This window comes from Dunckerocampus dactyliophorus, chromosome 8 (genome assembly GCF_027744805.1).
Source record: "Dunckerocampus dactyliophorus isolate RoL2022-P2 chromosome 8, RoL_Ddac_1.1, whole genome shotgun sequence".
Taxonomy (NCBI): Eukaryota; Metazoa; Chordata; class Actinopteri; order Syngnathiformes; family Syngnathidae; genus Dunckerocampus; species Dunckerocampus dactyliophorus.
The window spans coordinates 5,321,864-5,348,807 of record NC_072826.1 but is presented as its reverse complement, the minus strand read 5'-3'; the positions used below and the strand labels follow the sequence as shown (position 1 = coordinate 5,348,807).

At 41.6% G+C, this 26,944-nt stretch overlaps 1 protein-coding gene across 2 annotated transcripts in view; it reads left to right on the top strand.

Moving 5' to 3' along the window:
• cdh4 (cadherin 4, type 1, R-cadherin (retinal)) overlaps positions 1 to 26,944 on the top strand; it is a 237,285-nt gene that overhangs the window by 123,136 nt on the left and 87,205 nt on the right. For both annotated transcript variants that reach the window (XM_054784962.1, XM_054784963.1), the window contains exons 3-4: positions 14,367 to 14,593; positions 22,712 to 22,894. In XM_054784962.1, the coding sequence (XP_054640937.1) occupies positions 14,367 to 14,593; positions 22,712 to 22,894 (410 nt within the window). The remainder of the gene's footprint in view (positions 1 to 14,366; positions 14,594 to 22,711; positions 22,895 to 26,944) is intronic.

Genomic DNA, 26,944 nt, shown 5'->3' with positions numbered 1-26,944 from the left:
CACATGGGCCGTGCATGCTGGATCCGGTGCTGCTGGAGCCGAGTCTGGTATGGACTGCTTGTATAGGAGTGTGTATATCAGAGATTTTAGATGCAGGCCTATATAATCCGACTGCTGATATTGGACTGATGTCCAATCGGGGCGGATTTACATGCTGCATATTATTATCTATGACATACATATGTATTCATCTTTCTGTTGTAGGGATGTGTACTATGTGACATCACAGTAAACAAGCAGTTAGTTAGCCTGTTGTGCTTTTGTGAGTACTTTAAAACTACTCTGTGTTGCTGTTATTCCATCGCAACCGTCTTTTAAAGCTTCTCCGAAGAGCATCATATGCTACAGCAAGCAGTTTATTAATATGATCAACAGTTAGTCTGCAGACTTATGGGCAGAATGACCTTTATCAGCAAAGAAGGTAAGCAAAGAAGGAGTGCACATGAACAGTTACTTGAGTCTTATGTTGAGACCGCCTCATTCTCCTTGCATGAACCGGCGAGGAGAGACAACGTTGACGAATGACGATTAAAAGCATTGCGCAAGAGTCATATACTGTATCGCTGAATGTGGCTGAAGGCCGTGATCTCTTTTCAAGGGTAAACAGATGAGTTTTGTCCCTTGTCTTGCCGACCCTATGAGTTACCCCAGGGGGGCTTGGGTAGAGCCAGGATTAGCAAGCAATGGATGAGACGTAAGTGTAATGGAGGTGAAGTCTAATCACTGGCTTTTTAAGACATCATTTGTGCTGGGGAGGGGAAGAAGATAAAATGTATGTTTTGTTTTTTTTTATTCCTGAGCCTGCTGTTCATGCAAACATCCCTTTCACTGATTTACACCCTGCCTGCAAATATGTTGTTTCCCTGCACACGAATTAGACGCTTCATTATTTAGATGCACTCATACACCTTTTATCAAAAAATATTGTCTCAACACCCTGCATCCCAAACCTTAAATGAGACTGTCAGGCATAGTGAGATATTTCTGCTCATCCCTCTGTGGATGTTTCTAATGCTAATTACAGCAATTGTAGGGAATCAAATAAAGATGCCGAACACAACAGCTAAACAATCACCGGGGAAGGATTCAAACGTGGTTATGCTAATAACACATAGGGGGAGAAGATGGAGAGAGAAAATTATGAAAATCACAGATAATGAAGGTTGATTTTACCAGATAGTGAGGGGAATGAAAAGTGGGGGAGTCTACTTAAAGGATAACCTCTAAATACGAAACATTAAGAGGTGCACAGTCATCACGACTCTTTAAGCCACTCGTTCCAAACTTTTCTGTCAATCTCACAGAAGACAGCGCTGCTCTGTGTCAGTTATTATAAAGTTTAAACGTTATCTAAAACTAAAAAGTTTGCTCTCCACATTAAACCGTGTCCTTTAGAGCTGTGTGAAACCTCAAAAAAAGTACTTACATGAGAATAATGAGTTTTCATCACACTCATTATATGGTTCAGTGAAAGGCACTGATATTACCCACAAGCCCTTTTGTTCCCTGATCCGAGCCCAAAGTTCACTCGGCCCAAGTGACGTCCCACCACCTCGCGTTGGGCGATTTAAAATCATTATATTGTACAAGGAGATAAGAGACATTGTGTAGACAGACGTTGCCTTCAGGCCGTTTCCTGGCTTCACCTCTTTAAAAAAGATATTGCTATGATAAAGCATCGCTGCTTTTCGGCTTGCGCTAAATCAAAGGGGAAGCCTCTAGGCAAGGTCCGTCCATATAGAGAACAAAAGATGAAACAACAAAAAAAACAAAAACAGATGATGTGTTTGCTATATTTCAAAAAGGAGCAATTCAAATGATCCCAGGACATGGAAAAAGTGCCACTGGATCAATCAGGCACATTTCTGAGGCACCGTTTGCCATCTTGATGCACATTCTGCGTAGAAATAGGATTGATAGTCAGCCAGATTCCATGTCCTCAGCGTGGGTAGCTGCTGATGTGACGCTTTGCCAAAAGGCATGCAAACTAGATTTCAAGGGGAGTGGGTGTTCATTAAAGTTCACAGTTGTGTAAACCTACTGAAGTTTTTCACCATTTTCATGCGCTGTATTTAAAGCGATCCAGATACAGATCATTCTCAGTCTTAAAGTAAAAAGATTGAAGTCAGCAATTTCATGAGACTGCTTTTTTGTAATGTTTTGTTCCCACGAGGACAAATCATTTCATCTGACCTGCCCGGGCATGCCTTAGAACAACAAGCATTTAAATGTGACAAAATGATATACTGTATGACTAAAAGAGATCCACTAAACAAAACGAAAAACAAAAAAAAACACACAACAGAAGGAACTTAGCAAGAGGAAAGAAGCTGTATCAATCACTGACGCTTGCAACTACAGTCTGTGACCTACTCTTTTAATTGCATCCGCTCTGCTTTCCTCCCACTCTCTTACTTTATCTGCTTCTTTCCTCTTTCTCATTCCTCAAGCCTCCTCATGCATGCTCACATGAGAGGAGGCAAATACAGAGATAAGCCAGAGGGCCGAAGGATGGCTAAAGCTCCTAATAATCTACCTGGAGTGGTCCGGCCCTCAGTCACAGAGCCGTGACTGGATAGGTTAAAAACGCTGCTGAGATGCAAGACTGCAGTTCGCAGTTTAGTGTAATGGCGGCGTGGGGCACATATGAAAAAACAAGGCATACAGGTAGTCCTCGGGTTGCATACAAGTTCTGTTCCTCGACTACAAGTCGAATTTTGGTACAAGTCGGATCTTATACCTAAATTCTGAAGAATGAAATGAAACAGTCATAACGAGAGAAGCACGAGAGAGAAGCCAGGCGCCATAGTTCCCCTCACATTGTGATTCACACCGAAATAATTTTTTGGATCAGTCTTTGATATTTTGTAGAACCTGTTGGAAACTTGTCCTGAATTTTTTTTTCCAAGTGCTCTAACCATTTTGTGTGGCGTTATACGCACAAATGCCGAAAACAGTCCCATCTCACAATGTTAAAGAATCCTTTAAAAAAGGAGGGTGATCAGGATCACCCCCAAAATTTAATCGGTTCTTCCATATCCCATTTCCGACAATTCTTGAAAATATCATCCAAATCCATTCAGAGGGGGGCATTGCAAGGAGTGACAAACAGGGAAGTCTCAATAATGAGAGCGCGACACAGCTTATGCTGTTATCACTGTCCATTTCAGAGCAGATCCTTTCACACGTTCAAGAATGCTATATTTTTCTTTCGTGATGGCAGCTGCGTTTCAGCAGCTTGGACCAGACATGCAACCAGTTGATTTCTCCACTGAGTGTCTTATGATGTCTAATTTGACTGTACTTGCTGTCATCTTATGTGTTTGACTCACTGCCTTTGGAGTCATAGTAGAAATTAAATTCAAAGTGCACCTATTATACTAATTTTCGGGCCTTTGTATTGAGTTCTGGGCTCCTACAGAGCAGCTACACACAATAACCCTGTGTAATCTGTGTAATTTACTGCACCCCTCCACCTCCTTCAGGTACGCCTCCCGCCGAGACCACTCCGCTGTGATTGGCACACTCTAAAGCGCTTCTGAGGACTTCCGGACAGCTGCCGAACCCTTTTTGTCCGATTACTTAAACAAAATAAACCCAGTTAGGACACTGAAAGTGGTACTTACAGCTTGCTCTTCTGACTCTTCAACACGGCCAAGTAATGTTGGAAAGGCGTCGGACTTCAGCAACAGTTCGTATTGGCTCATGTTCACAAAACAGTCCCGTGGGAAGTGCCGTTTACAGATGAGCATATTTTTCTCTTGCTGGCAACTCCAACCACTTCTGCCTCTTTAGGCACACCCGAACAAACATTTCCTGAGAGCTACTGCTGGACGTGCCAACACTGTGAACAGAGCAAAGCAGAGCGGGGATGCGGGACATATCCCCTCTAACTAGTTAACTAAAAACAGCAAAAGTGACGTTCCTCTCAGTGTAGCGACGCAACTATGTGTAACCCTGCCAGCTCACCAATGTATTCTTCCACCTCTGTATTACTTCGCCATGCGCACATAACTAGTTCTCTTTGTACAGTAATAATAATTCATGGCGGCACGTTTGTAGCCATGAGACGGCGAAACTCGAAACACCATAAACCGAGCACCACCTGTACTGTAATTGTGTAGAAAGTTGAAAAAAAAAAAAATCCACTACTATGACCTATCATCCTGTTGAGCATGTGGCCCACCAACATTCATACTGCATGGTTACATGCAGTATAAAGACCTCTGTCTCATGACAGGCTGCATTGCACCTACGCCTTTACTATGGTGGCAGAAGCGCCCTCTTTCACAGCTGTTCTACCTGCAAAGGGAGGGAAGTGACAGATGGAAACAAAGAAGGCACTGGGTAGATGCCACAAGTGTGTGGGCTGACGTTGGACATAGACGGGGAAGTGAACTGCCGAAGTGACAAGGTCTCAGTCAATCCTGTAAGTGCACAGAACCTAACAACAAGCGTTTAAAAAAGAGAAATGCACGCTGAAACAAGCTGACAGACACACACACTCACGCATAATATATTCTTACACGTACATATTACACCGACACACCTATGCGAGCAGAAGTCATTAACACCCATATCCGTCAGTGCATTAGCTGCAATAATTGTACATGCAAAGAGTGCCTCACACCCTCCCACACTAATGCCCCCTGTCTCGCTCGCCCTCACTCACTCACGCACAAGCACTCACCGTGAGACACGCACTCACATAGAGTGCACACACACATATGCACGCAACAGACTTCTGTTTTGTGAGCCAACAGTGAGGGGTTCGTTCTTTTTCTTGTGCGAATTCATGTTGTACCTGCAGTGTTTTAAAAGCAGCAACGTGAAAACTGAATGATTCAAAGCTTTTCAATGGGGGCTTGGATTTAGTATAAGAGGGCTTTGGATGAACACCGTGGGTCGCCCCTTGGTTTTAACTGAGTTTGATTTAACTTACTTTACTGGTGATTAGGGCTGGGCGGTGTGGACCAAAACTCATTTCCCGATAGATTTATGTTGAATATCGATACACGATGTATCTCCCCACGTGTTTCCACAAAGTCAAATATGCGTGTGAAGTTGTCTCCTCCCATCCATCCATCTTCTATGCCGTTTATCCTCACTAGTGTCGCGGGTATGCTGGAGCCTATACCAGCTGACGTCGGGTGAGTGGCGGGGGTGTAAAGTTGTCTCATTAAAATTTAAAAAATCTTACAGAAAAATAGCCGCCGAAATAAAATAGTCCATTCTTTTTTTGAAATAAATATAGAAAAACTAAATTATAATCATCAGTCCTCTTTATAACAAACCTTTAGCTATGCTCAAATCCTCAGCAAATACCAAAATAACAAAATATGAAATAAAGTGGTCCGTTTAAGAGGACATTTTAAATTTCAGCAGCAACTCAAAGATACTTGGAACATTATCATTTTTTTTAGAAAGAAGAACCTACTCGAGGAGACAAACAAGTGAATAAAAACACCTTAATTACGTTTAGAACTACAAATAAACTTCATTCTTAGTTTGTTCATTTTAAAATTGGCCATCCCTTCATCAAAATAAAATCCTTTGATATATTTTCTCTAGGTTAGCGCCTCTCGAAGTCTAGACAGCGTTGAATGAAGATTAAAAAACATTTACGTTTGAGATCCCGCTCTGTAAGATCCACCTTGGTGGCATCGCGCTTCGAGGATGCGTGGATCTCCACTATATGCAGGAGCTTTACTTTCACTTTCATGTTCCCAGTACCAGTAAACTCTCCAACGACGCCAGAAAAAGTAGCTAGATTTCTCGCCAGTCGCTTTTGAGAAAATGTGTCTCCGGGGGGGAATAATAGCGGGGGGGAATAAAAACGAATAATAGCATAAAATAAATATTTGTTCGTATTTGTCCATTGAACCGTATTATAAATGTATTTTCTGTACGATTCCAATCGTTTTTAACATTTTCTTAAGTGAAAAGTTTTGAATTTGCAGATTTCCTGATGAAATAGTGGGAAGAAACCTAAGGGGTAAGCTTCAGAACTTTTCCTGGAGAAGGAAAGGTTCCATGTATGTCATGCACAAATAAATGGCAAGAGCACAAATGTTTTTCAGTTTATAAAAAATAAATAAATAAATGGGCCTAAGAAGTATCCGAAAACATTTTATCCTCTAAATGAGCAACCTGTACTAACATAAAAAAAAAAAAAAACTCGAAAGGAGTCAGTGCCTTACCAGCCGTGAACCTCACCACACGTCACTGCACAAAAGAGATATATTCCATCTTTACTTGCTCTCTGTTCCAGTGTCACAGGGCTACCCGCTGAGAGGTGGGAACTTTGCAGATCTCTTTAGCTGCTTGTAGACAGAAAGAAAGTACTTGGAAGTGTCATCATTGAAGTAGAGGATTCGTATTTGTATGCCACTCACAGAAAGAAACCTAACTTTGTTCTTTCTTCCTATATAACTAACACTAGGAATCCCTTTAGGTCACAACACATACATAATACATTCACTTTTCAAAAGTAGCTATTCGACGTACACCTGCTAACTAAAATATTACAAACACATCAGAATGATAGAGTGCATTTATTTTCAACTGGAAGCAACTACAACACCAGGAATCACCATTTTCGGGGATGTCAATTGAGCTCTATTATTTTGGTGCATTTGTTCAGAATTATTTATTTTAAATAATGCTTAAGGGAAATGTCAATACTTATCCTAGTGCTAAAATAACACACAAATGCATCCATTCTTTGGCTGGAACGTCCATTTTTGAAGTAATTGAGATTGAATGTGTCTGTTAATACAGCTATTTCAGTCATTGGCAGTACGGTGGAGCCTCAGTTAGCTTGCACCCCGGTTAGTGTGTTTTTAGTGTGTACATTCTCCAGTTAGTGTACAATACTGACTAGACACTGCGTGAGTCCAACTGTCTGTGAGTCTACGAGGTCATCAGTGGTTGACTCTCAAAAATGTTAACACAAAACCCAGTTTTTATAGTTTTACAATTAGAGTTTGACGCACATAAAACAATTGGAAATGCATGTGAAGGACAAATAAATGAACATTTAAGGTTACTTTGACCTTCATTGAAGACCTGACTGTTCCTAAAGAGCAAGATCAACATGGACACCACCTTCATGTTTTATTTATTTACTTGTTTCTCAAATTAAATAGTGTTTCTCACCATCTTTATCAAGTGTTGACACTTTCTTTGGCCCCATTCTGGGTTATTGAGGTGAGAAACACTATTCAAGGAGAACAGGAAGGTGTTGTCCGTGTTGATCTCACTGCCACGTCGTGTCTTTGGGAGCAGTCACGTCAAGAATCACGTCTTCAATAAAGGTAAAAACGGCGTTAGATGTTTGTCCCTTTCATTCATTATTTATATGTATTTATATGCATTTTGAATTTAAAACTATAAAATGTGTTTTGTGTTAACATTTTTGGCTTTCTGGAATGGATTAATTGGATGAACATATTTTCTTATGGGAAACATGTATTTGGTTAGCGTCCGTTTCAGTTAGAGACAGGCATTCTGGAATGGATTAATGACGCTAACAAGCTTCCACTCTATTCTTCATAGTAGGACAGGTGATAGTTGTACTAGAGATGAGTTTTCGGTGTCCTTCTCTCAGTGCTTCTTACGGATACATTGTTTTTGCATTAAATCTGATTTCTATGCCAGTCGTTCTGATGACCGCCTCCTGGCTAATAAGTGCCACTCAGCCTCAAGCTCGGAGGAGGCTGGAGGATGTAAAGAGCATGCTGTGTCGGTGCTGTCAAGACAAGGGCTTCGTGGGCCTTTTTTGGCCTATTGGGGATGGCTGAAGTATAATCTTTGGGATTTGCCGCTGTCAGATTTAATGACTCATGCTCAGTCTTTCAGTAATACTATTAAATAAATCAGGCCACAGAAATGAATGAAACTTGTTGGTGATTTTGCCCAATCGAATTATCTGTATGGTAATTCCACACTCACGTTATGAGTCGTGATCTCAGTATTTTAGGTCAATAGTTCATTTTGCCATGAGATGACTGGGCTGTTGTCTAGCACAGCTTCAACCTTGTATGTGCACTATTTATGATATTTATGATTTACATTGGCTGGGGGATAAACAGAAGGCGACTAGAACAATTGTTTACTTAGCAATATGGCACAATTGTTATGCTCATCCACACTTAAACTAAACAAAAATCAATACCTCCTTGACAGTGAGTGAGTGCATAACCCTGAACTGTCATGGTTCAATTAGCACAATGTTATATGCTTGCATTCTTGGAAATGCACCCAAACTGAGTACAGTTTGGGTGCATTTCAGGTGGCAGATAAACGCAAGTTCAGTTTAAGGTCGAGTCGAGTCAAGTCGAGTTTCTCATACTTTGGTTATCGACTGTCTGGGCCCTGTAAACTGCTAGTATACAAAATAAACAAATGAACTGTGTTGCAGTACCTGATAAGATTCAATGAGAACAGTCCTTTGGCTTTTTGTGTTTTTTTTGTTGCAACCAGTTCTTATGTGTCGTCTTTTTCAGTGGTAGCTGCCCCATCAAGGTGTTCAGCCTGTGGATGGAGAAATTTGGGAGGGGGAACACAAAGTCCAGACACTGTAATGGTGGAAGATCAACATGGGCCACTGGGATCTGCTGGCAGGAAGAGAGCAATGCAGTGCAAAAGCATGTCGTTGTTGTCAGAGGTTGGCCGTCATAGCTGCCTGGCCACTCAATGTTAGCCCCACCCGCAGTATGCTAGCCGCTCTGTTGGGCTCCGTGTTTTCTGATGTGTGTGTCAAGATCTGAGTAACCAAGCAGAATGACAACACCCTCAGCAGCCTGTCAAACAATGCTGGGGAGGCCAGAGACAAACATAATAATGTTCACAAAAATACACACGACCATACACATTCAGATGCTGTTCTATAGTCAGTTTCATGTGACTGCTTTGGCAGAAAAACAAACAAACAAACAAAAAAAAACAACAAACATTTCTATCCAAAATCAATATATTTGCTTGTAGGTGTATTGTTGCTGATTGCATTGTGCCTGAAATTGTTGGCAAGCTGTTTGAAGCCCAAAGCTTCAATTTTGCACACTACAATGACATCTGAGTTGCCTCTGGGCTCAGAAATAACATCACAGCATTTCAGGAACCTGCTTAACATTTCCCACAAAAAAACATATAGCATTTCTTGTGAGAATATGTCGCACACTGCAGGCAGAGTATACGACAGATGAAGCAAACAGACGACATATAAAATATTTTTGGTGAATAAATATGTCAGACTTCTTACTTAACCAGAGCCCATGGATTTGTTTGTTAACACGGGACAACTCAAACGGACTAGGTTTGCTCCTACAGTAGGTTGAGGTACCCCACAGTAGATTTTCCTGGAAAGCTGATGACACAACAAAAGCGTTGATGATTACAACAGGAAATGTGCTTGTAGACACTATCAGGTGATGCAGGTTAACTCACAGGAAGAAAATAATAGTTCCAGCCCAAAAATTACTCTGAGAATACAAAAAAAACCCTGCATGACAACAAAAATAATGTTGTCACTTTTTGTCGATATAAAGAAAATAAAGAAAGTAGAAATGTAATGTCATGAAACAATTGGTTGTTTCCAGCGTTCAATATTGCGATTTTCCAGACTATAATTTATTCCCGGTTATGAGTCACATTAATCAAAAAATGCCACATGAAGAAGAAAGAAACATACAGTAAGTTGCACTGGACTGCACTCTATGTCACATTTATTTATTTCTTTAACATTTATTGAAAAAAATGGATGTCCAAGAACAGACATTTAATCTGGAAAGGCAAGTTATTCAGCTACGCAATAGCACACAGGCTGAATGGATGTTCGACATGTTAACAAAGCACATTAACAGGTATTTAGCTGCACATTAGGCTGAATGGACTAAAATAGCATAGCCCAACGAGCAAGTTACCGAGTTAGCGAGTTCACCAAGTTCTCGATCTCATTCCTCATTACTGAATGGCAGGGGCAGTATATACAGTAGTTGTCACAAGGCGAGAGCGCCCTCTCGTGGCTGTCGATGGTAATGTCCACTCCTTGGTTCATATCAGTTTGTATGAATTAACATTAACACCATGAGCACCAACTATAAATTGCAAATGTGAAAATATGGTACTGTGTGTGTTAGTATTGCTGCAAGCTATGTTCGGAGTGCATGCAATTATCTGCTCTTATGGTAATTGTCCTGTTGAGAGTGGACTGTGTTTAGTGTGTTATATCGTAGATATTTTGTGATTACCTTTTTCTATCTGGTTGTTGGCAAGCACCACACGCACCGTTGCTCTCGTCCCCCAGGACATGAATAGCAACTGAATAAATACTTCTCCCTAAAACCAGGGTCGGGTACTTGCTCCCCTCTGGGAATACGGCTCTGGTTCCCTTGCTTAAGAATGAAAAGCTCACAGGGCTGTGTATGTTTTCATAAACCAAATTTAAGTTTGCATGCCACCTGGTGCACAACAAATAATGCACACTAGTGATTTTAGAGAGCCCCCCCCCGAGACCTCATTGGCGTTGTAGTGGAATTAACACTAAAATTACAGTATATGCAGGAGCTCAGCTTGTCAAACTCACTGTACTTTGAACGAAACTCCCACGCACGTTCACAAACAGGAACATAAACACACATACAAAAGTGGCAGGTGTCCTCACCCCTCCAGCTGCACAACAAAAGTCCTGTCTGGGTGACAACAATTAGCCCGCTCGGTTCAAGTAAATTGAAGCCATTTTCATAATACATGGCTACCATCACAATTTTAAGCAGGTCTTTGTTATCTTGTCACAACCTGTTGTGAAATCACCTACCGCTGTTTTGCGTGGCATAAAGCCAAGTGGTAATTCTGCACAAAGCTTTTCAATCCCGTTAGGACATTGTTCAGTGGCATGGGTTGTTTTAATGAAAACACGGATGCCGTTTGCCAACAAAGACAGATACACACATTGTCGATGTTGTGTGCCATTGCTCAAATGGTGAACACAAGCGGCGCCATTTGTTCGATGCAAAGCTCCATCTGAATCAAGGACTCGTTTTATTAGCCTGTTGTTTGGGTGCTACTTTTGACAGGAATCTGAGCAATAAATTAAATAGATGGCTTGATAAAAAGCTGGCTGTGTAAAATTCTTCAGTCTGGATTTTTGAAAAATCACTCTGCCATGGCTCATAACAGGAGCTCAAATGCCTGAGTGATTTATGAAATCAATTTGTCTTTTTATCAGCAGCCAGAGTTTGAGATATAATCACAGCGCATGCGTTTCAACTTGGTGCTCGTGTGTCTTAACACGGCAGGCGTGCTGGAAACACCCATCATTCATTCTCTGCACGCATGCCATTGCACCACGCTGTGAATCATGTGATGGGATGATGATGCATTGAGTGTTGATTAAATTTGGCACTGGGATGAAATTGTCGTGTCTGGGATGCTGTCAGTTGGTTCTATGTCTGGGGTGGTGAAATAGCATATTCATGTCAGCTGTCACTAGAATATCTGCTCTGATGCACTCATCATCTCTCATGTCACAGTTTGTACTATATGGACAGAATGGGACACGCCTTTATCAATCAGGGGTTTGGGCTAGATCTCCTAATTCCCGCTAAATCCATGCTTGTAGTTTAGGAGGAACAGTTGGGGAAGCCCCCTTTTCTGCTGAAGCATGACTGTTCCCAGTGCACAAAGCTAGTTTCATAAACGCATGCTTAGATGAGATTAGTGTGGGAAAACGTGGGAGCCCTGACTTTGGTAATGCCTCGTTTGGATGAATTGACAAATATTCCCTCAGCCACAGCCCGAGTCTTTCCAGGAGAGTGGTAGCTGCTACAGTGGAAAAAAGAGACTGTATTGCCTTCTATTGTAAAACGGGTCTTCCATCCCGACATACGTGTCACCACACGCACGGGCATCGCAATTTTTGGGAAGTGAGTTGGCCGTGGCCAGCACGTAGGTGAAGTAGAGTATCAGGGGGGTTGCAAGTGTGGCGTACTTTGGAGAAAGTGATTCGTGACACCCTCGTGCTTGGTAGCTTTTAGACCGTGAGTGTGCCATGCGACACTTCATGTAAAGCTGTCGTACGTTTCACTCATTGGGGACGTACGGGTGTGGGCATCGTACGAGGCTCGTGCAGCCCACTCACTTCGATTGCAAGATGGGTGTACTGGCTTCCTACAGCACCTACGGCTATCGTGACCTGGAGAACCAGAGTGTACAACTGGAAGAGTCGCCCGCCACAGGAGGAGCCTCTGCCGTAGCTGGGCAATGTACACAATGTACTTTTAAACTTGCGCCACACGCAAGGGCCACGCACTCCTCGTCTGCCTTGCCCTTGCGACCTGGCTGCGTGCAAGGTTTTCCTGCGTGCACGCAGAAAATAATTTGCATCCCAATTTTTGTCCTACAGGCTTTGCGTGCTGTCTGTGGGTGTGAAAATCCGTGCAGGCCAAGTGCGCGTCTCTCGCGATTTTCCCCATTTTCGCACGTACCCAGCACACAGGAGCACGTACGTCGGGATGTAAGGCCCGCTTAAGCTGTCACAATACTTTTGGTTATCAATGTTATATTAAACGGAAAGATGCATATCAACAACAAAAGCAGCATCCCAAGTGCCTCGAACAAACAGGATTGGCTTAGCAATAAAACATGTAGAGCAATCCCTCGTAGATCATGGTAACTGGTTCCAGACCCGACAGTGATAAGTATATTTTCACGAAGCAGGACTCCTTATTTATAAACTGAATATTTTCGCAGTTAGCATATAGGAAACATGTTTATGACCCTCTAAATATGTTTTCAACAGTATTAGAGTCCTGTAGACATGAAATAATAACCCGATAGTCACCTTTATGCTCGTATTACCCAATATAGCGGATTTAATACATGAAAATAAAAATAAAGAAAATAAGAAAATAGTGTAGACTCACAGGTTAGCACTGGGAGAGATCTTTGTTCATTTTTTTTACTTTTGGTTTCTGTACAGTACTTCCTGCGGTGGCTATAGTCTCATCAGTGTAACATTATTAACACTTGACCAGGGTACAATACTATCACAACGTCTTTCAATGCATCTTGTATTTGTATTTTAGGTTATTTCGCACTTTCATGCTTGAAAATACTTCATTTTGTCATGAAAATATGTACAATTTCCATAACTATGCATATTTTTTAATTAATAGGCCATATTCAACTGCAAAAAGTGCTGATTTATGAATTAATGGGATAGTTCAGATTTTTTTGACGTGAAGGTGTATGACATCCCCATCAGCATTGTCGTCCAATAACAGCGACTTACCCCCCACTTGGTCTCCTAAGTCCAGTTCCTGTCAGATTTCTGTGATGAAGAACGTAGTTCCGCTCAGTTGCTGGGGACAAATAAGTAAAGAGTTTGGCTTCTCAAAAAAATATGCGCTGAAAAGATGAATACATTTGCATCACAAAAATGCCCTCTCAAAAAAATCAAACCTCGCCAAACGCTCGGCGTTATATCTGTCTCCCGCCGTATCCCTGCGCATCGTTGCCGCTCCATACTTGTGTATGTGACGAAGATGCTCGCATCTTCTTCCGCTGTAGAACACATACGTAAACAAGATGGCCGCGGCGCTCCGTCGCGGAAGTTGATACGAGTGTCTTCGTCACATACACAAGAATGCACAGGCAACGGAGCGCCGGAATACGGCGGGAGACAAAAAGCTGTGAGGTCAGATTTTTTTTTTTTTTTTAGAAGGCATTTTTGTGAGGCAAATGTGTTAAGCCAAACTCTTTACTTAATTGTCCCCAGCAACTAAGCGGAACTACGTTCTTCATCCCAGAAATCTGACCAGAACTGGACTTAGGAGATCGAGTGGGGGGTAAGTCGCTGTTATTGGATTACGCTGCTGAAGGGGATGTCATACAACTTCATGTCAAAAAACGTGAACTATCCCTTTAACATATTTTGAAAAATGGCGAAGAGTGAAGTCGCGAAACACGAGATGGAAAGTGATGAGGGATTATTGTAGTGCATTCGGCCCAGTCAGCCTCATATCTTTTGGACCTACTCCATGCGTCCCAGGAGAAGTTGAGAGAAATTCTGTTTTGACATCGCTATCTGTCTAGTTTGGAAGGAAAAATGATACAAAAGAGAATAAGGCTCCCCCGTGTATGTGGTTCGGAAAAAAGATAAGCAGTTCATTTTGCCAGAGATGTCAAAGGGAGGACTCATAAGTGACAGCAAAGGGGATGAGATATTTCAAGATATGTTTTGATGGGTGCAGGTTAATCTTAAAATGTGTCAAGGATTTGCAAAACCCTCATGGAGTAAATCTCACTTTGATGTTCTTTAATTCTGTAACCTCTCTCTCGCTCTCTCTCTCCATGTCTTCCTACAGTGAAGTTTGACGACTGCCAGCGCAGCAAAGAGGTGGGCTTTGTTAGTAGCGACCCCAACTTCAGCGTGAGGCCTGATGGGACAGTGTATGCCGAGCAGGAGTTTTCCAACCTATCAGAACCCATCCAGTTCATGGTGACGGCCCGAGAGCTCTTTGACCCTCACATCTGGGAGACCACTGTTAAGCTGGCACCAGCTGGACACCCCCACCCTTTACCCCTGACAAAGGTACCCAATTGCCTATACCCTTTATCATACAAGCAACCAGATTTGGTCATGTAAAGCAGTGTCGGCAGATTATTTCCCACAGTCAGCAAAAACAATTATGTGCCATCATTATAATTATAATTATATTATTACTTACATTAACTATAAGTAATTCCTGTAAGGATGGGTATTTGGCTATATTTCCTTGATTAACTATGGGACGATAGGACAATTCCAAGGGCCCCTGACTGACATGGGCGCCAGTGCGAAAACCGAGACAGCATACTAAAAGTGAGGTGAAATTTTGGCGAAAATGTTTGTCAAAAACTGAATCATACAAGAACTTGGGTGTTCGAAAACCAGGATTTGACTGTGTAGTGCAGGAGTGTCCACACTTTGTCCACTGAGGGCCGCATACTGAGAAATCAAAGGATGTGGGGGCCATGTGGGGGCCACTTTTACGTTTTCTACACCAACCTATGTAGCTATACAAAGACATTTCTTATATTTAAAGAAAAAAAACAGCTTGCATCTCAGCTTTGTGATATCAGTGACAAAGCATATAATTGGTATGACCGTTTTCTTCTTACATTTCACTTTTTGTTGGTTTTTAATGTTTATTTGTCGTGTACATTTTGTTCTTGTAATATTATGACTTTATTATCATAATATTTTGTAGGAGTCTAACAATACAAGTATTTGTCAATACACATGCGTAGCGAACTGTCTGATATTTATTTGAGCAACTTCTGAAGGCGCTCTGTGCTGAAGCTCAGTGTATCTGCGATCAGCTACTCTGGCTTAGGTTGCATGGTCAAGCACAGAGCCACTGAGCTCCGCCTTTCACGTTCATACCATGCTGAAAATGTTGAAAAATTAGAAAAATGTTGGCAATTGCAATAAAATTGAAATTAAAAAAGGCAAAGTAATTTCTTTTTTGTGTCAAAAAATATCGAACCGTAACACGAACGTATCGAACCGGACCGAAGAGTGAACTGTTTATCGTTGCTCTCTTAATATTTTGGCTTAAAATTATAGCTTTTTTCCAACCTAATTTTCAAAAACGTCATTCTTTGTTTTGTTTTTCATTACAGCTTTTTTTCCCCTGTATTTCAACTTTAGGCTATTTTTTCTCTTAATATTGTGACTTTATTATGCTAATATTTTGTCTTTATTCTTGTAAAAATGAATGCTATTTTTTTCCCATTTTTGCAATTGTTTAATGTATTTTAGAATGTGCTGAGGGTCAATAAGAAAAACTGCCACGGGCCACAAATGGTCCCCGGGCCGCACTACACCCCTCGTGCAGTGTATCGCAACAACAGCATGACTGTAAATTGATCATCTATTCTCTACGACTGCTTTTGTGTGTTTGCACGCACTACGACAGCCGTGAGTGAGTGAACGTGAACGCAATTATTTGGGCCGAACGACAATTTTTATTCAGTTTAATTTGTAATTGTGAAAAATCTAAACATTTTTCTTTTCAATCTGTTCGTTTAAACCACCTAGGGTGACAAATGCTAGCTGGTGGTGTTCTCTTTATATTTTTTGGTGTAAAAAAATGTCAGCCCCATTTAACTTGTGGTTTCCAAGTGAGTGCTGACGAAGTACAGACAAGCCTCCTGTTTTCAAAACATCATTAGCGACTGTGTGGCAACACAATGCCACTTTTACTTTACACCCACTAATGCCAAGCCATTATAATTTTTCTTGCACTATTCTGGTTCAATTCTACTGGGCTTAATGTGCACTTATGATTTTAATCATGATTAAATAAGCTCAAGAGTAATACAATAACTGTATTCCCAATGTGGGGGCCTAAAATATGCCTGTGACTGCAATATTGGGGCAACCTTTTACCATGACGCGATTCATGTTTTTGTATTCTTTATTCATGTGAAAATTAGGCTATTTTTGAGACGGTAGAACATCACTTGCTTCTCTTTCTTCTGCAACATGGTAACATCGCATTAGGAAAGACTAAAAGCTGCTCATTTTGTTCAGTGCAGAGACATAATGTCAATTACATGCCAGACTCATCTCTTATCAGAGCTTGCGGGTGCATTCATTTGCTTTTAATAACACTTGCTCACCTTTTTCAGCAAGAGAAAATAGCTCACCTGTAATGTTCATTTTCCAGTGTATAAAACTGCATCTTTGGCCTGTAAGTCTTTCTGCTGTGTTTACGCTCTCTATTGCTATCACGCCTCACACAGGTAGGGCTTCTCATTGAGTGCTCTCCAACTCATTCTGATTTCATGGCACTTTGGCTCGCTTTCTCCACCAGCTTAGAGCCCATTAGTTATGCACCAATGGATCTCAAAACCACTGGTTTCCGGAACAGGTTTTTAGTTCTTATTTGATTTGCATTTTTACCACACTCTGTTCAGGATAGTCTCACCTGTTCAAGGTAGATTACAACTGGAGCTGGCATGTGGGGTAGCTGAGCACCCGCAGACTCACAGGTCACTGGAAACAAATGTCAGCAAGGTAGAATTATTGCGCATACAGGAATAGGAATACATTTATGGAATTCCATGTGTGTCTTGTCTATTTAAAACACAGCTATTTAACATTATTTGCAGTGTATTTGATTTTATTCTTCACTGCAGTCTCTTCAAAGCATCTCTTGGGAGGCTATGTTCTTACTGAGGACTTGTACGATGATCTCTTCCCTTTGCACTACAACTGAAGACAAAAAAGTATATATCAAAAGACCTGGATGAAATATTACACTGTGCGCAGAATGCGTAATGAGCATGTGCTCATATGGTATTGTTCTGCCTGTTTGTCGAACTGAAAACTTCCAGATGTCAGCTCCACAGCTTGAGGGGCTTCAGGCCTGTAGAATGTGCAGTGTGTCCGGGAGCAGAGAGCTGCCAGCTGGCCCTGGCTGCCTCTGGCTTTTCCAAGCCCTAGGTACACAAGGGACACACTCACGGACTCTATGACATGTATGCACAAGCCCACAAACACACACGTGTCAATGCCTGCCAATATGCTCACACTCTATGTTGTATAAGAGTGGACAAGAATGATGCTTACACAGTCTCCACATGACTGGAAACTCCATAGTAGTAAATTCTGCAATCACTCAGGATTTTGACTGAGTACGCCATATCTTGCTGCAATCCTATGGGAAGAATCAACAGCATAATGGCCGCCTCACTGTCCCATGCAGCCACAGCTGATATCATCAACACACAGGCTTACAATAGCATATGACTTTTATATTATGGTTTTGTCTTTCTGCCTGGCCAACCTCTCTTTTTCATTTCTCTCTTGGCATCAACTCTAAAGCACTGCTGCCACCAAACCAATCATAAGTTTCGAACACATGATAGTGAAGTCGGCCGCACTGCCAGCATGGACTGGCTGAGTGGCATACAGCGACTACTCACACATTGTATGTTTCTTCTGATAGCAGGATGCAAGACACAGGCTTCATCATAGTATTAGCAAAATTGCTGGGTGCACGTAATGGCACGTTTTGTTGCTGTAGCAAATAAGCTTATTTGGAGCTAGAAGTCATGTCAAATCTGAGCGAAAATGCCACGTGTTGTTCTCGCCTGTGGAAATCGTTCAAATAGAGATTTCGGAAAATGTTATCACTGTGATAGTCCATCATGAAGGGAAAACGCTCAAGAAACAACCAAAAAACGCAGAGCAGGGTGGCTCTCATCGAGTGGGGGTGAGTCTGAACACGCTTGTGTTTGCAGTGAGCAACAACAAGCAAAATTTACACTAAAACCAAAGTTAGAATATTGTTAAAACTTGAAAAAGCTCATGAAAATGGGAAATAATTCCCTCACAACGTAAAACCAGATTCGTCATTTTCTTTATACTGCTTCATCTGAACACTCCAGCTGTACAAGTGCCCAAGTATTCGATAAACACCGTACATATACTGCCAAGGTTACAAACCCTGCTGTACAAAATGCAAAAGTAACATAAAAGGTACAGCAAAAAAGTATGCACCGCATATTCAAAAGTGCTGTTGACACATGCCTGCATCCGCTGGGGTCTCCGCAAAACCCGACCAGCCTCCCTGCCCCTACGAGGGCTCAAAGGCGAACAGGAGAGGTGTCTCTGGCCCCTCTCTATCCCGGTTCTCCTGACCTCCAAAGCAGCACCCCCGCTAAGACGGTGAGGTGTTCCACCTGGGAGCATGCCCAGTGATGCTCGAGCGCGGACCAGGGCTTCCAGCTGACAGGAAACAGTGCGTGCAAGGCAGCGGCCAAACGGCGAGCGGGCACCATCGACCTGAAAGCCTGGGGACTTGGCTCTGGAGCTCACACTTTGCCAAACAGCGCAGGGAAATGACGAAGGACACATACGAGATTGTATTCATGCAGACTGATTTGGTGTAAGAATGCAGAAAGACATGTTGGAAGGACTATTTTCATCTGCTCCATTCATTATGTCTGACGCAGAAGATAAGCTTTCACTGTTGTTTGATTCGCCTTGTTTTCAACTGTTTCATGTCTTCATGCAACACACCATGCACACTCACACAATTGGAGCAAATCATTTCAACGGCATGCGCTGTTATTTGCATTAACCTGCCAAACATGACATAAAAAAGATACTGAGTTTGTATGTTGTCATATTCATTGTGTGCCCCCCAACTGTCGTAGCGGAAGGCACAGGAGAAAGAAAGAATCATGCATTTTCTGGGTATTTTTCATGGTCCAAGTGGTAGACTATGATAGGCAGGCATGATGATTCGCTCTCATCAGCTGGAGAGGGTGATGTACTGTAGCATGTGGGTGTTTTTTGTTTTGTTTGTTTTTTAAAATATGTTCGTTTCCACTCAGTATTCAGTTGGTTGAAATGAGGATCGGCAAATACTGTATACAAACACACACACACACACACACACACACACACACACACTCACACACACTCACTCACTCACAGACAGAATAATTCTACCTGCCACTGTTGGCTGCTTGCCTCATGCAAGTCAGTACCTGTGAGTGTTGTGGTTGATTGGAGCTGGAAAAAGAGTTATCTTATCAGGGAAACACATCTGGTCCCCTTGCTCCTCTTGCTGCGCCCCAAACATCCACCCCCCCTCCCCCCTATATTGTGCTGCTGTCCAGCTCTATCCAAACCCTCGCCTGTCCAGAGAGCTGGCCTGCAGTGAGCTCGGGTTCCAATTCTCTGAACTGCAAATGTGTGAGGTGTTAAAACAAAAGATTAAGCATATTCCTTGTTTGGTCTGGGAGCTTATAGTCTGGCTCCCTCGCAGGTAAAGCGTGTGTAAATTGACAGGTGACCTGTGCTCACAGATGGTGTGCATGTATAACTGTGTTGAGCGTGTTCCTGTTGGGATAAGCTGGAAGATTTCTACTGTGCTTCAGGTGACAAAGCCTATCTGTCAGGTTATGTGTGTGTGTGTGTGTGTGTATATGTGTGTTTGTGTATATTGTGAAAGACAACAATAGGATTAGGTGGATTACACCAATACAACCGTCTTACAGGGGAGGACACCATAGATAATACAATAAAAAAATACATTTCCCCAGCTTTCTAAACCTCATTTCACCAGATGAGAATATAATCTTTTGGTACAAGTAGCAGTATGATATCATAAGAACATGAACAAATAGTTTTTTGCTTCAGGGGTTTGGTTTCACAGGTGCACTGGCGATCATGTTGCTAAAAATGTGTCCATTAAAGGGATAGTTCGGATTTTTTGACATGAAGTTGTATGACATCCCCGTCAGCATTGTAGTCCAGCAACAGTGACTTACCCCCCCCCCCCCCCCCCCCCCACTTGGTCTCCTAAGTCCAGTTCTGGTCAAATTTCTGTGATGAAGAACGTAGTTTCGCTTAGTTGCTGGGGACAATTAAGTAAAAATTTTGGACGATTTCTGACAAAATTATCCTGAATAGTGTAGAATGTCATTATTGTCATTGAACTTCACTTAACCATATTGCAGTTCTATTATTTTCTGTCACGCCCCACCAACTGGAAATGCAGTTGTCCCTCGCCACAGCATGGTTCGAATTTTGCGGCTTCACTATATCGTGTTTTTTCAAAAATATGTAATTATCAAATCATGCTACATTTGGTATTATACATTTTTTTAAAAAATGCATATTCAAGCAAATGTTACATATTATTTTGCCTAAATTTTCAAGCCTAAAAATGGCTAAATGACTTATTCAAAGACGTTGATGAAATGTAGTGTTCCACTGTGGTCACTAGCTGTCAGTACTGTTACTGTGATGTTTGGTGAGACACAAGAGGATCAGACTTCATCGCCGTAACAACAGGCTCTTTTTGCAAGTTTGAATTATGTCACAACAGGCACAATAATCTCTAATAAATATCACGAATTAAATCACAAGTTACTTTTGCAGCCGTAAACCACTCAGGGCTGAAACTCTACTCTGATTTCCTGACGTCACTGCCTGTCTGCCTCTTTCATATCTCCTTGGGAACACATTTATAGCAACACACACAAGCACGAGTCTTATTGATGTGTTATGTCTTTATTTATTCTTATTATGTCTACTATATTGGGTCTTGTTATTTAGAATGTTAATGTCAAAAACTAATCATGTTAAAAACCATATTTAGAAGGTCGTAAACAGGTTTACGAAACACTAACTATGAAAATATTTCATTTATAAGTAAGGAATCCTACTTAGTGGAAATTCACTCATCACCGTCGGGTCTGGAACCAATCAACCGCGATAAACGAGGGATTATTGTACTATTGAGTATTTATTTAGTTATCGGTACAAACCGCTGTATAAGTCGCCCCACTATTTGAGAAGCACTGCCGTATCGTGTAATGAAATCAGACATAGAACAGAAGTAACAGAAGTATGAGAACTGCAGCAAGTTTGTGTTCAGCTGCCACCATATGTACAGCGTATTCCTTCTGGGAAGTTAGGTATAATTAGCAAAATCATCTGTATATTCTGTGTATGTGAAGTGGTTGTGTAGTTGTAGTTGTGTAGTGTGCGCACTGCTGCATTAATGACTTGCTTGATCCTGGGCAGCTGTGTTCTGCTCGGAATCCTTTGAAGATTTAAATTTTGGTCATGTACATTAGAATGTTGATACACACAGTGTTTCTTCATCACTGTGTGATCTGTCAGATCTGCCCTGCCCCACTTCAGTTGAACTTTATCAATGAAAAGTGTCTCAATTCAATACCCTAAATGGTTATGTAGCGTAGGTGCTGTAGCATACACTGATAATCTAATACACAGTCAAAGACACAAAGGATTGTGGAATAATTGTAAATTGTTTCACAAAGTTCACCTTTTTCGGTTCATTAAGGTACAAACAATTCTTCAGTCTCTTGCTTCTGTCCTGGCTCCCTTTGTTATTCCAGCGGTATTTCATCAATATCCATTTTATCTAGTGATACCCTTACAGGAAAATGTCAGGTTCTTTGCTGTGCTTTGTAGTGACACGGAGGAAAAAAGCAAAGATTTGTCAAGCTATCGTTGTTCATTCATTCATTCATTCATTTTATGTGCCGTGTAATCCTCATAAGGGTCGCGGGGGTTATACTGAGCCAATCCCAGCCGACTGTGAGCGAAAGGCGGGGTACACCCTGGACTAGCTGCCTGCCAGTGGCAGCGCACATACAGACAAACAACCATTCACACTCACATTCATACCTATGGACAATTTAGCGTCGCCTATTAACCTAACGCGCATGTTTTTCGTAACCTGGAATGTGGGTTTTTGTAACCCACACGCGCCCACACGTGGAGAATATGCAAACTCCACACAGGGATGTCCAACGGAGATTTGAACCCAGATCTTTCAGATCTGTGTGGCCAACATGCTAACCACTAGATATCATTGTCTGCCTTTGCTGGAATGCAGCAAAAGCAGACCACCTTTAACACCCACCAGGCTTTAGCCATGTTGCCAAGAGCCTCAAAAAACAATGCAGTAGCATTTAAAAATGCTTTGTGACTCGCTGCCACTCTCACAGACACGCAATATTTTAGTTACAATTGTAGCAATCTAAGGAAAGCTTGCCATTTGTCACATACTTGAAATGGAAAAATATGTGGTATTCAATGCATGACACAGCACGATATTATACATCATATGTTGATCTTGATAAAGATGCTATATTGGGTTTTTGTCTCCAGGTTGGCATTGAAGAAATGCTATCAAGAGTGTGGGACTCCCAACCCAGAGTCATCAAGTTTGCCCGCAAACATCAGAGAAGTTCCTACGCTAATGGATTGAGACGACAGAAGAGGGACTGGGTCATCCCACCCATCAATGTTCCTGAGAATTCCAGAGGACCATTCCCACATATGCTTGTCAGAGTGAGTGACATATTTTGAAATCATTTCAGTATATTCTATTCTATATTTTTTCCCTTTCGGCTTATCCCTGCAAGGGGCTGCCACAGCCAATCAGTCGCATAAATGCTGTTGGCTTAGTTTTTACATATACAGTGAATCCCCACACATTCGCGATTCAGCATTCACGGCCCTGGACATTTTTGGTGAAAATAAAATGTTTGGGGTTTTTTTTCCTCTGAAGTAAGGCTGTTTTTTCTGCAGAAAACACCTTTCATTGAAAATAAGTCGGTAAGTTTGTAAATGTGTGATGATACTTGTAAAATGTAAAGCATATGTTTGCTTTGTGCTTTGAATTCAATGAGAGTAACCAACAAACATTGATCAAGTTTGGTGCTAGGAACTTAAAATACGTGTAAATTGTTTCCCGCATGGCTGCTGCAATACAGCGCACATGAGAGCGGTGGTGTGGTGCTGTGGTCTGTGTGGCGGGAAACGGCGGAGAGTGGCGATGGAGAGCAATGGCTCAAAGGAAAGCAGCGACAAGGGGGAAAGAGAGGAAACGGCCCAAAGGAAACGACAGAAGCTGTCAAACGTTTGGGATCATTTCAAACTCAAAAAGACAGGCACTGTCAAACGGTGCTAACATTTCACAGCAGTACTACATTGATGCTGCAGCACATTACAAGAAAGAAAGCACCCTGCGTATACAGTGTAGAGAGCAAACAACCAGAAACAAGGTAAAAGTATATTTTGCTAACGCCATCTTATATGTTTCGCTCTCATAACAAAAGTTTTACTATTTAAACACATGCAAGCACAAGTTAGCGTATGTACAGGTTTTATGTTAATGCTAACACATTGTTTCTCCTAATATCAAACACCACTTCTTCAATTAATACCTTTTTAAATATGTATGTGTTAAAGGGGACCTATTGTACTAATTTACGGGCATTTGTATTGACTTCTGGACTCCTGTAGAGCAGCTATACACGATAAGCTTTCTAGATCTTCCAGACTCTGGACCTCTTCCTGCAGTGTTTCCTGCCTCCTGCCCAATGCTCTGTGTAATTTACTCCACCCCCGGCCCTCCTCCAGGTACGCCTCCGGCCGAGCCCACTCCGCTGTCACACTCCCAAGCGCTCCCGAGGACTTCTGGACAGCTGCCGAGCCCCTTTTGTCCGATTACTTCCACAAAGTAAACACAGTTAGGACACTGATAAATTGGTACTTACAGCTTGCTATTCTGACTCTTCAACACGGCCAAGTAACACTGGAAAGGCGTCAGACTTTAGCAACAGTTTAGTGGATAGTCCAGTTTCGAATTGGCCCATGTTTACAAAACAGTCCCGTGTGAAATGTCGTTGACAGATGAGCATATTTTTCTCTTGCTGGCCGGGAATCAGCAACTCCAATCACTTCTGCCTGATGCTTGCCTCTTTAGGCACACCCAAACAAACATTTCCTGGGAGCCATATGTGCTAACTGTCAACAGAGCAGAGCGAAGCAGAGCGAAGCAGAGCGGGGGAGGGCAGGCCGACAGCGTTTGCCTGGACATGCCCATATAAGGAAGTCTGGGTTGCGTAGGCATCGATGGAACTCGGTGTGAAAAAAAACAACTGTAAAACAAAGCATGCAAAGCCGTCCAAACCTGCTTTCAGGCCTCACTTCCAAATGCGCAAACCTCAGTATATGGCGCGTTGGCATTATTTAACATGGGAATACAATATTGTATACTGTAACATTTATACAGTAGGTCAGAAAAGAGGAAACGCATAATAGGTCCCCTTTAAATTCATGTGCATTTTTAAGTGGAAACACAGAGAAAGCTTTGTTTATTTCAACAATGTTCCCTAAAATACGCATTTTGACTTTTGTCCGATTACTCTATTAATCAAACTAATCAATCGATAGATTACTAGAATTTCCGCAAAGTGGGATTCTTCATTCATAAATCAAATATTTTTGTAGTTAGAGCATAGAGAACCTGTTTTAATCATTACTGGAACCCTCTAGACATGAACTAACACCGCCATAGTCACCTTTACACTCACATTACTCAGTATAGTTGACATGATAATAAGACAATAAGACATATTAGACATAAATAAGACTTCTGCTGGTGTGTGTTGCTATAAATGTGTTGCGTAGGGGAGCTGAAAGGCAGGCGGACTGGAAGTGACGTCGGGGGTTCAGAGTTGAGTTGGGTAACTGCAGAAACATTAGCCTGTGTTTTTATTAGAGATTTTTATTAGGGATTATTGTGCCTGTTGTGACATAATTCAAATTAGCAATAAAAGCCTGTTGTTTCAGCGATCAAATTTGTGTCTCACCGAATATTACAGTCAAACTACTGACACCTAGTGAATACTAAATATCATTCACAGCGTCTATGAGCGTCTTATTTTAATTCATTTAGCCATTTTATACTTGAAAAGGCTTAATTTAGGCAAAAACTACGTATATTTTTTGATGAATAATAAGCCGCATTCAACCATGAAACAGCAGGATTATTAATTCATATAGTTTTGAAAAGAACGTGACTGAGTGAAGTCGTGAAATTTGAACCACTGTACACCAAAGTTAAATTCAAAGTAACATACAAGACACAACTGCAGTAATTGTGTACATTTAAAGGTAACATTTCGAAAGAATAGAGACCAACTGTATATAACTGTATATAATGTACAATACCCATCCTGTGGAACCACAGAAAAAAAATGCAAAAATTGTTGCGCTTATCTCAGATTTAAGTCATAATGCCAGAAAACGTACCCCATTTGGAGAGACAAGAACAGAAGGCACACTATATGCAAGTCACGCATGGTCTCAGGGGAATACATCTAAGGATTACTGAAGAGCTTGTTCTCTCGGCACCTGTTAATAGTTGAGTATTTTTCACATCTCAGTTCATCTCGTATAATAGAGCATTGACATTAATTACCGTAGTTATCAAAACACCCACATTCTCCCAACTGTAGGGAGCCCAAACTCACATGAAATGAATGTTTGTTAAATAGCTGTGTGTGGGTCTTTTTTCCGTACAGTTTCCATTTAACATAACTGCATTTGTGATACAGCAAGCACATCATATAGCATGCTTGACTTCTATCATATTGTAGTGCCATATTTTCGAGTTCAAAATACTGTATTACATCAAATAGGATGCATTTTGCTATAAATATATGTCTATTACATTTGGTATAGGTTCAGAGATTTTACAGGTCATGAAAATATTTTAAGACATGAAAATAAAAAGCGGCAAAGGGATGAAGGACAAATGCCTGTAAAACGGGGAAAAAAAAGATAGGAAGTCCCCTTTTTCTTTAGTTGTGATCATTTTCACCTGATGGGCTGCACTGGGATATTCTATAATCACTGTAATCATTGCAGAGAAGCTGACCACAATTTAAAGATCTCTGTTCTGTGTTTTTGGGAAGAAGCAAAAGGGCAGCGTCACAGCAGCCTTGCTGATTACCTATATTTTTGAAAGAAGCAGCTTTGGTGACAGCTTTATTTGTAAACCCTTTATGATTGCGGCCATCTGAGGACCATTCAAATAAGAAAAGCTTCCATGGAAGGCATACTGCTTCTGTTGCTGCTGCTGTTGTTGATGAGCAGCTTCTCCATTAGGCCAATTTGGGAGATTCCGTTTTGAGAATGATTCGTTGTCCTAAATGGACGTACACCCAACACCTCGCAAAGGTTTGTTTTCTTGCTTTGGCTTCTGCTGCTGCTGCTCTAAACTGTCCTTACTGGGCGCCTCTTATCAGTCACCCAGACAGGCATGCAGCTTTTCAGCTGGCATTTCTAACACACAAATACCCACACAAAGTCCCTTACGCCCATTTGTACATCGAGGCTTACATTGCCGCATTACAGAAATCGCCTTTCCCAAGTGTGCTGGCATGAGGGCAGATTTTCCTCTAAAGCACCCGAACAAAACACACATAAGATGGAGTGCCAGAGAAGGAACCAGGCTGTGATGCCCTCACTGAGAAATGGAAACTCCTTAATTCCCCTTTCTAATCTTGAGCGTTAGATGTTGGAAGTTGGATTTACCCCCACCAGCTT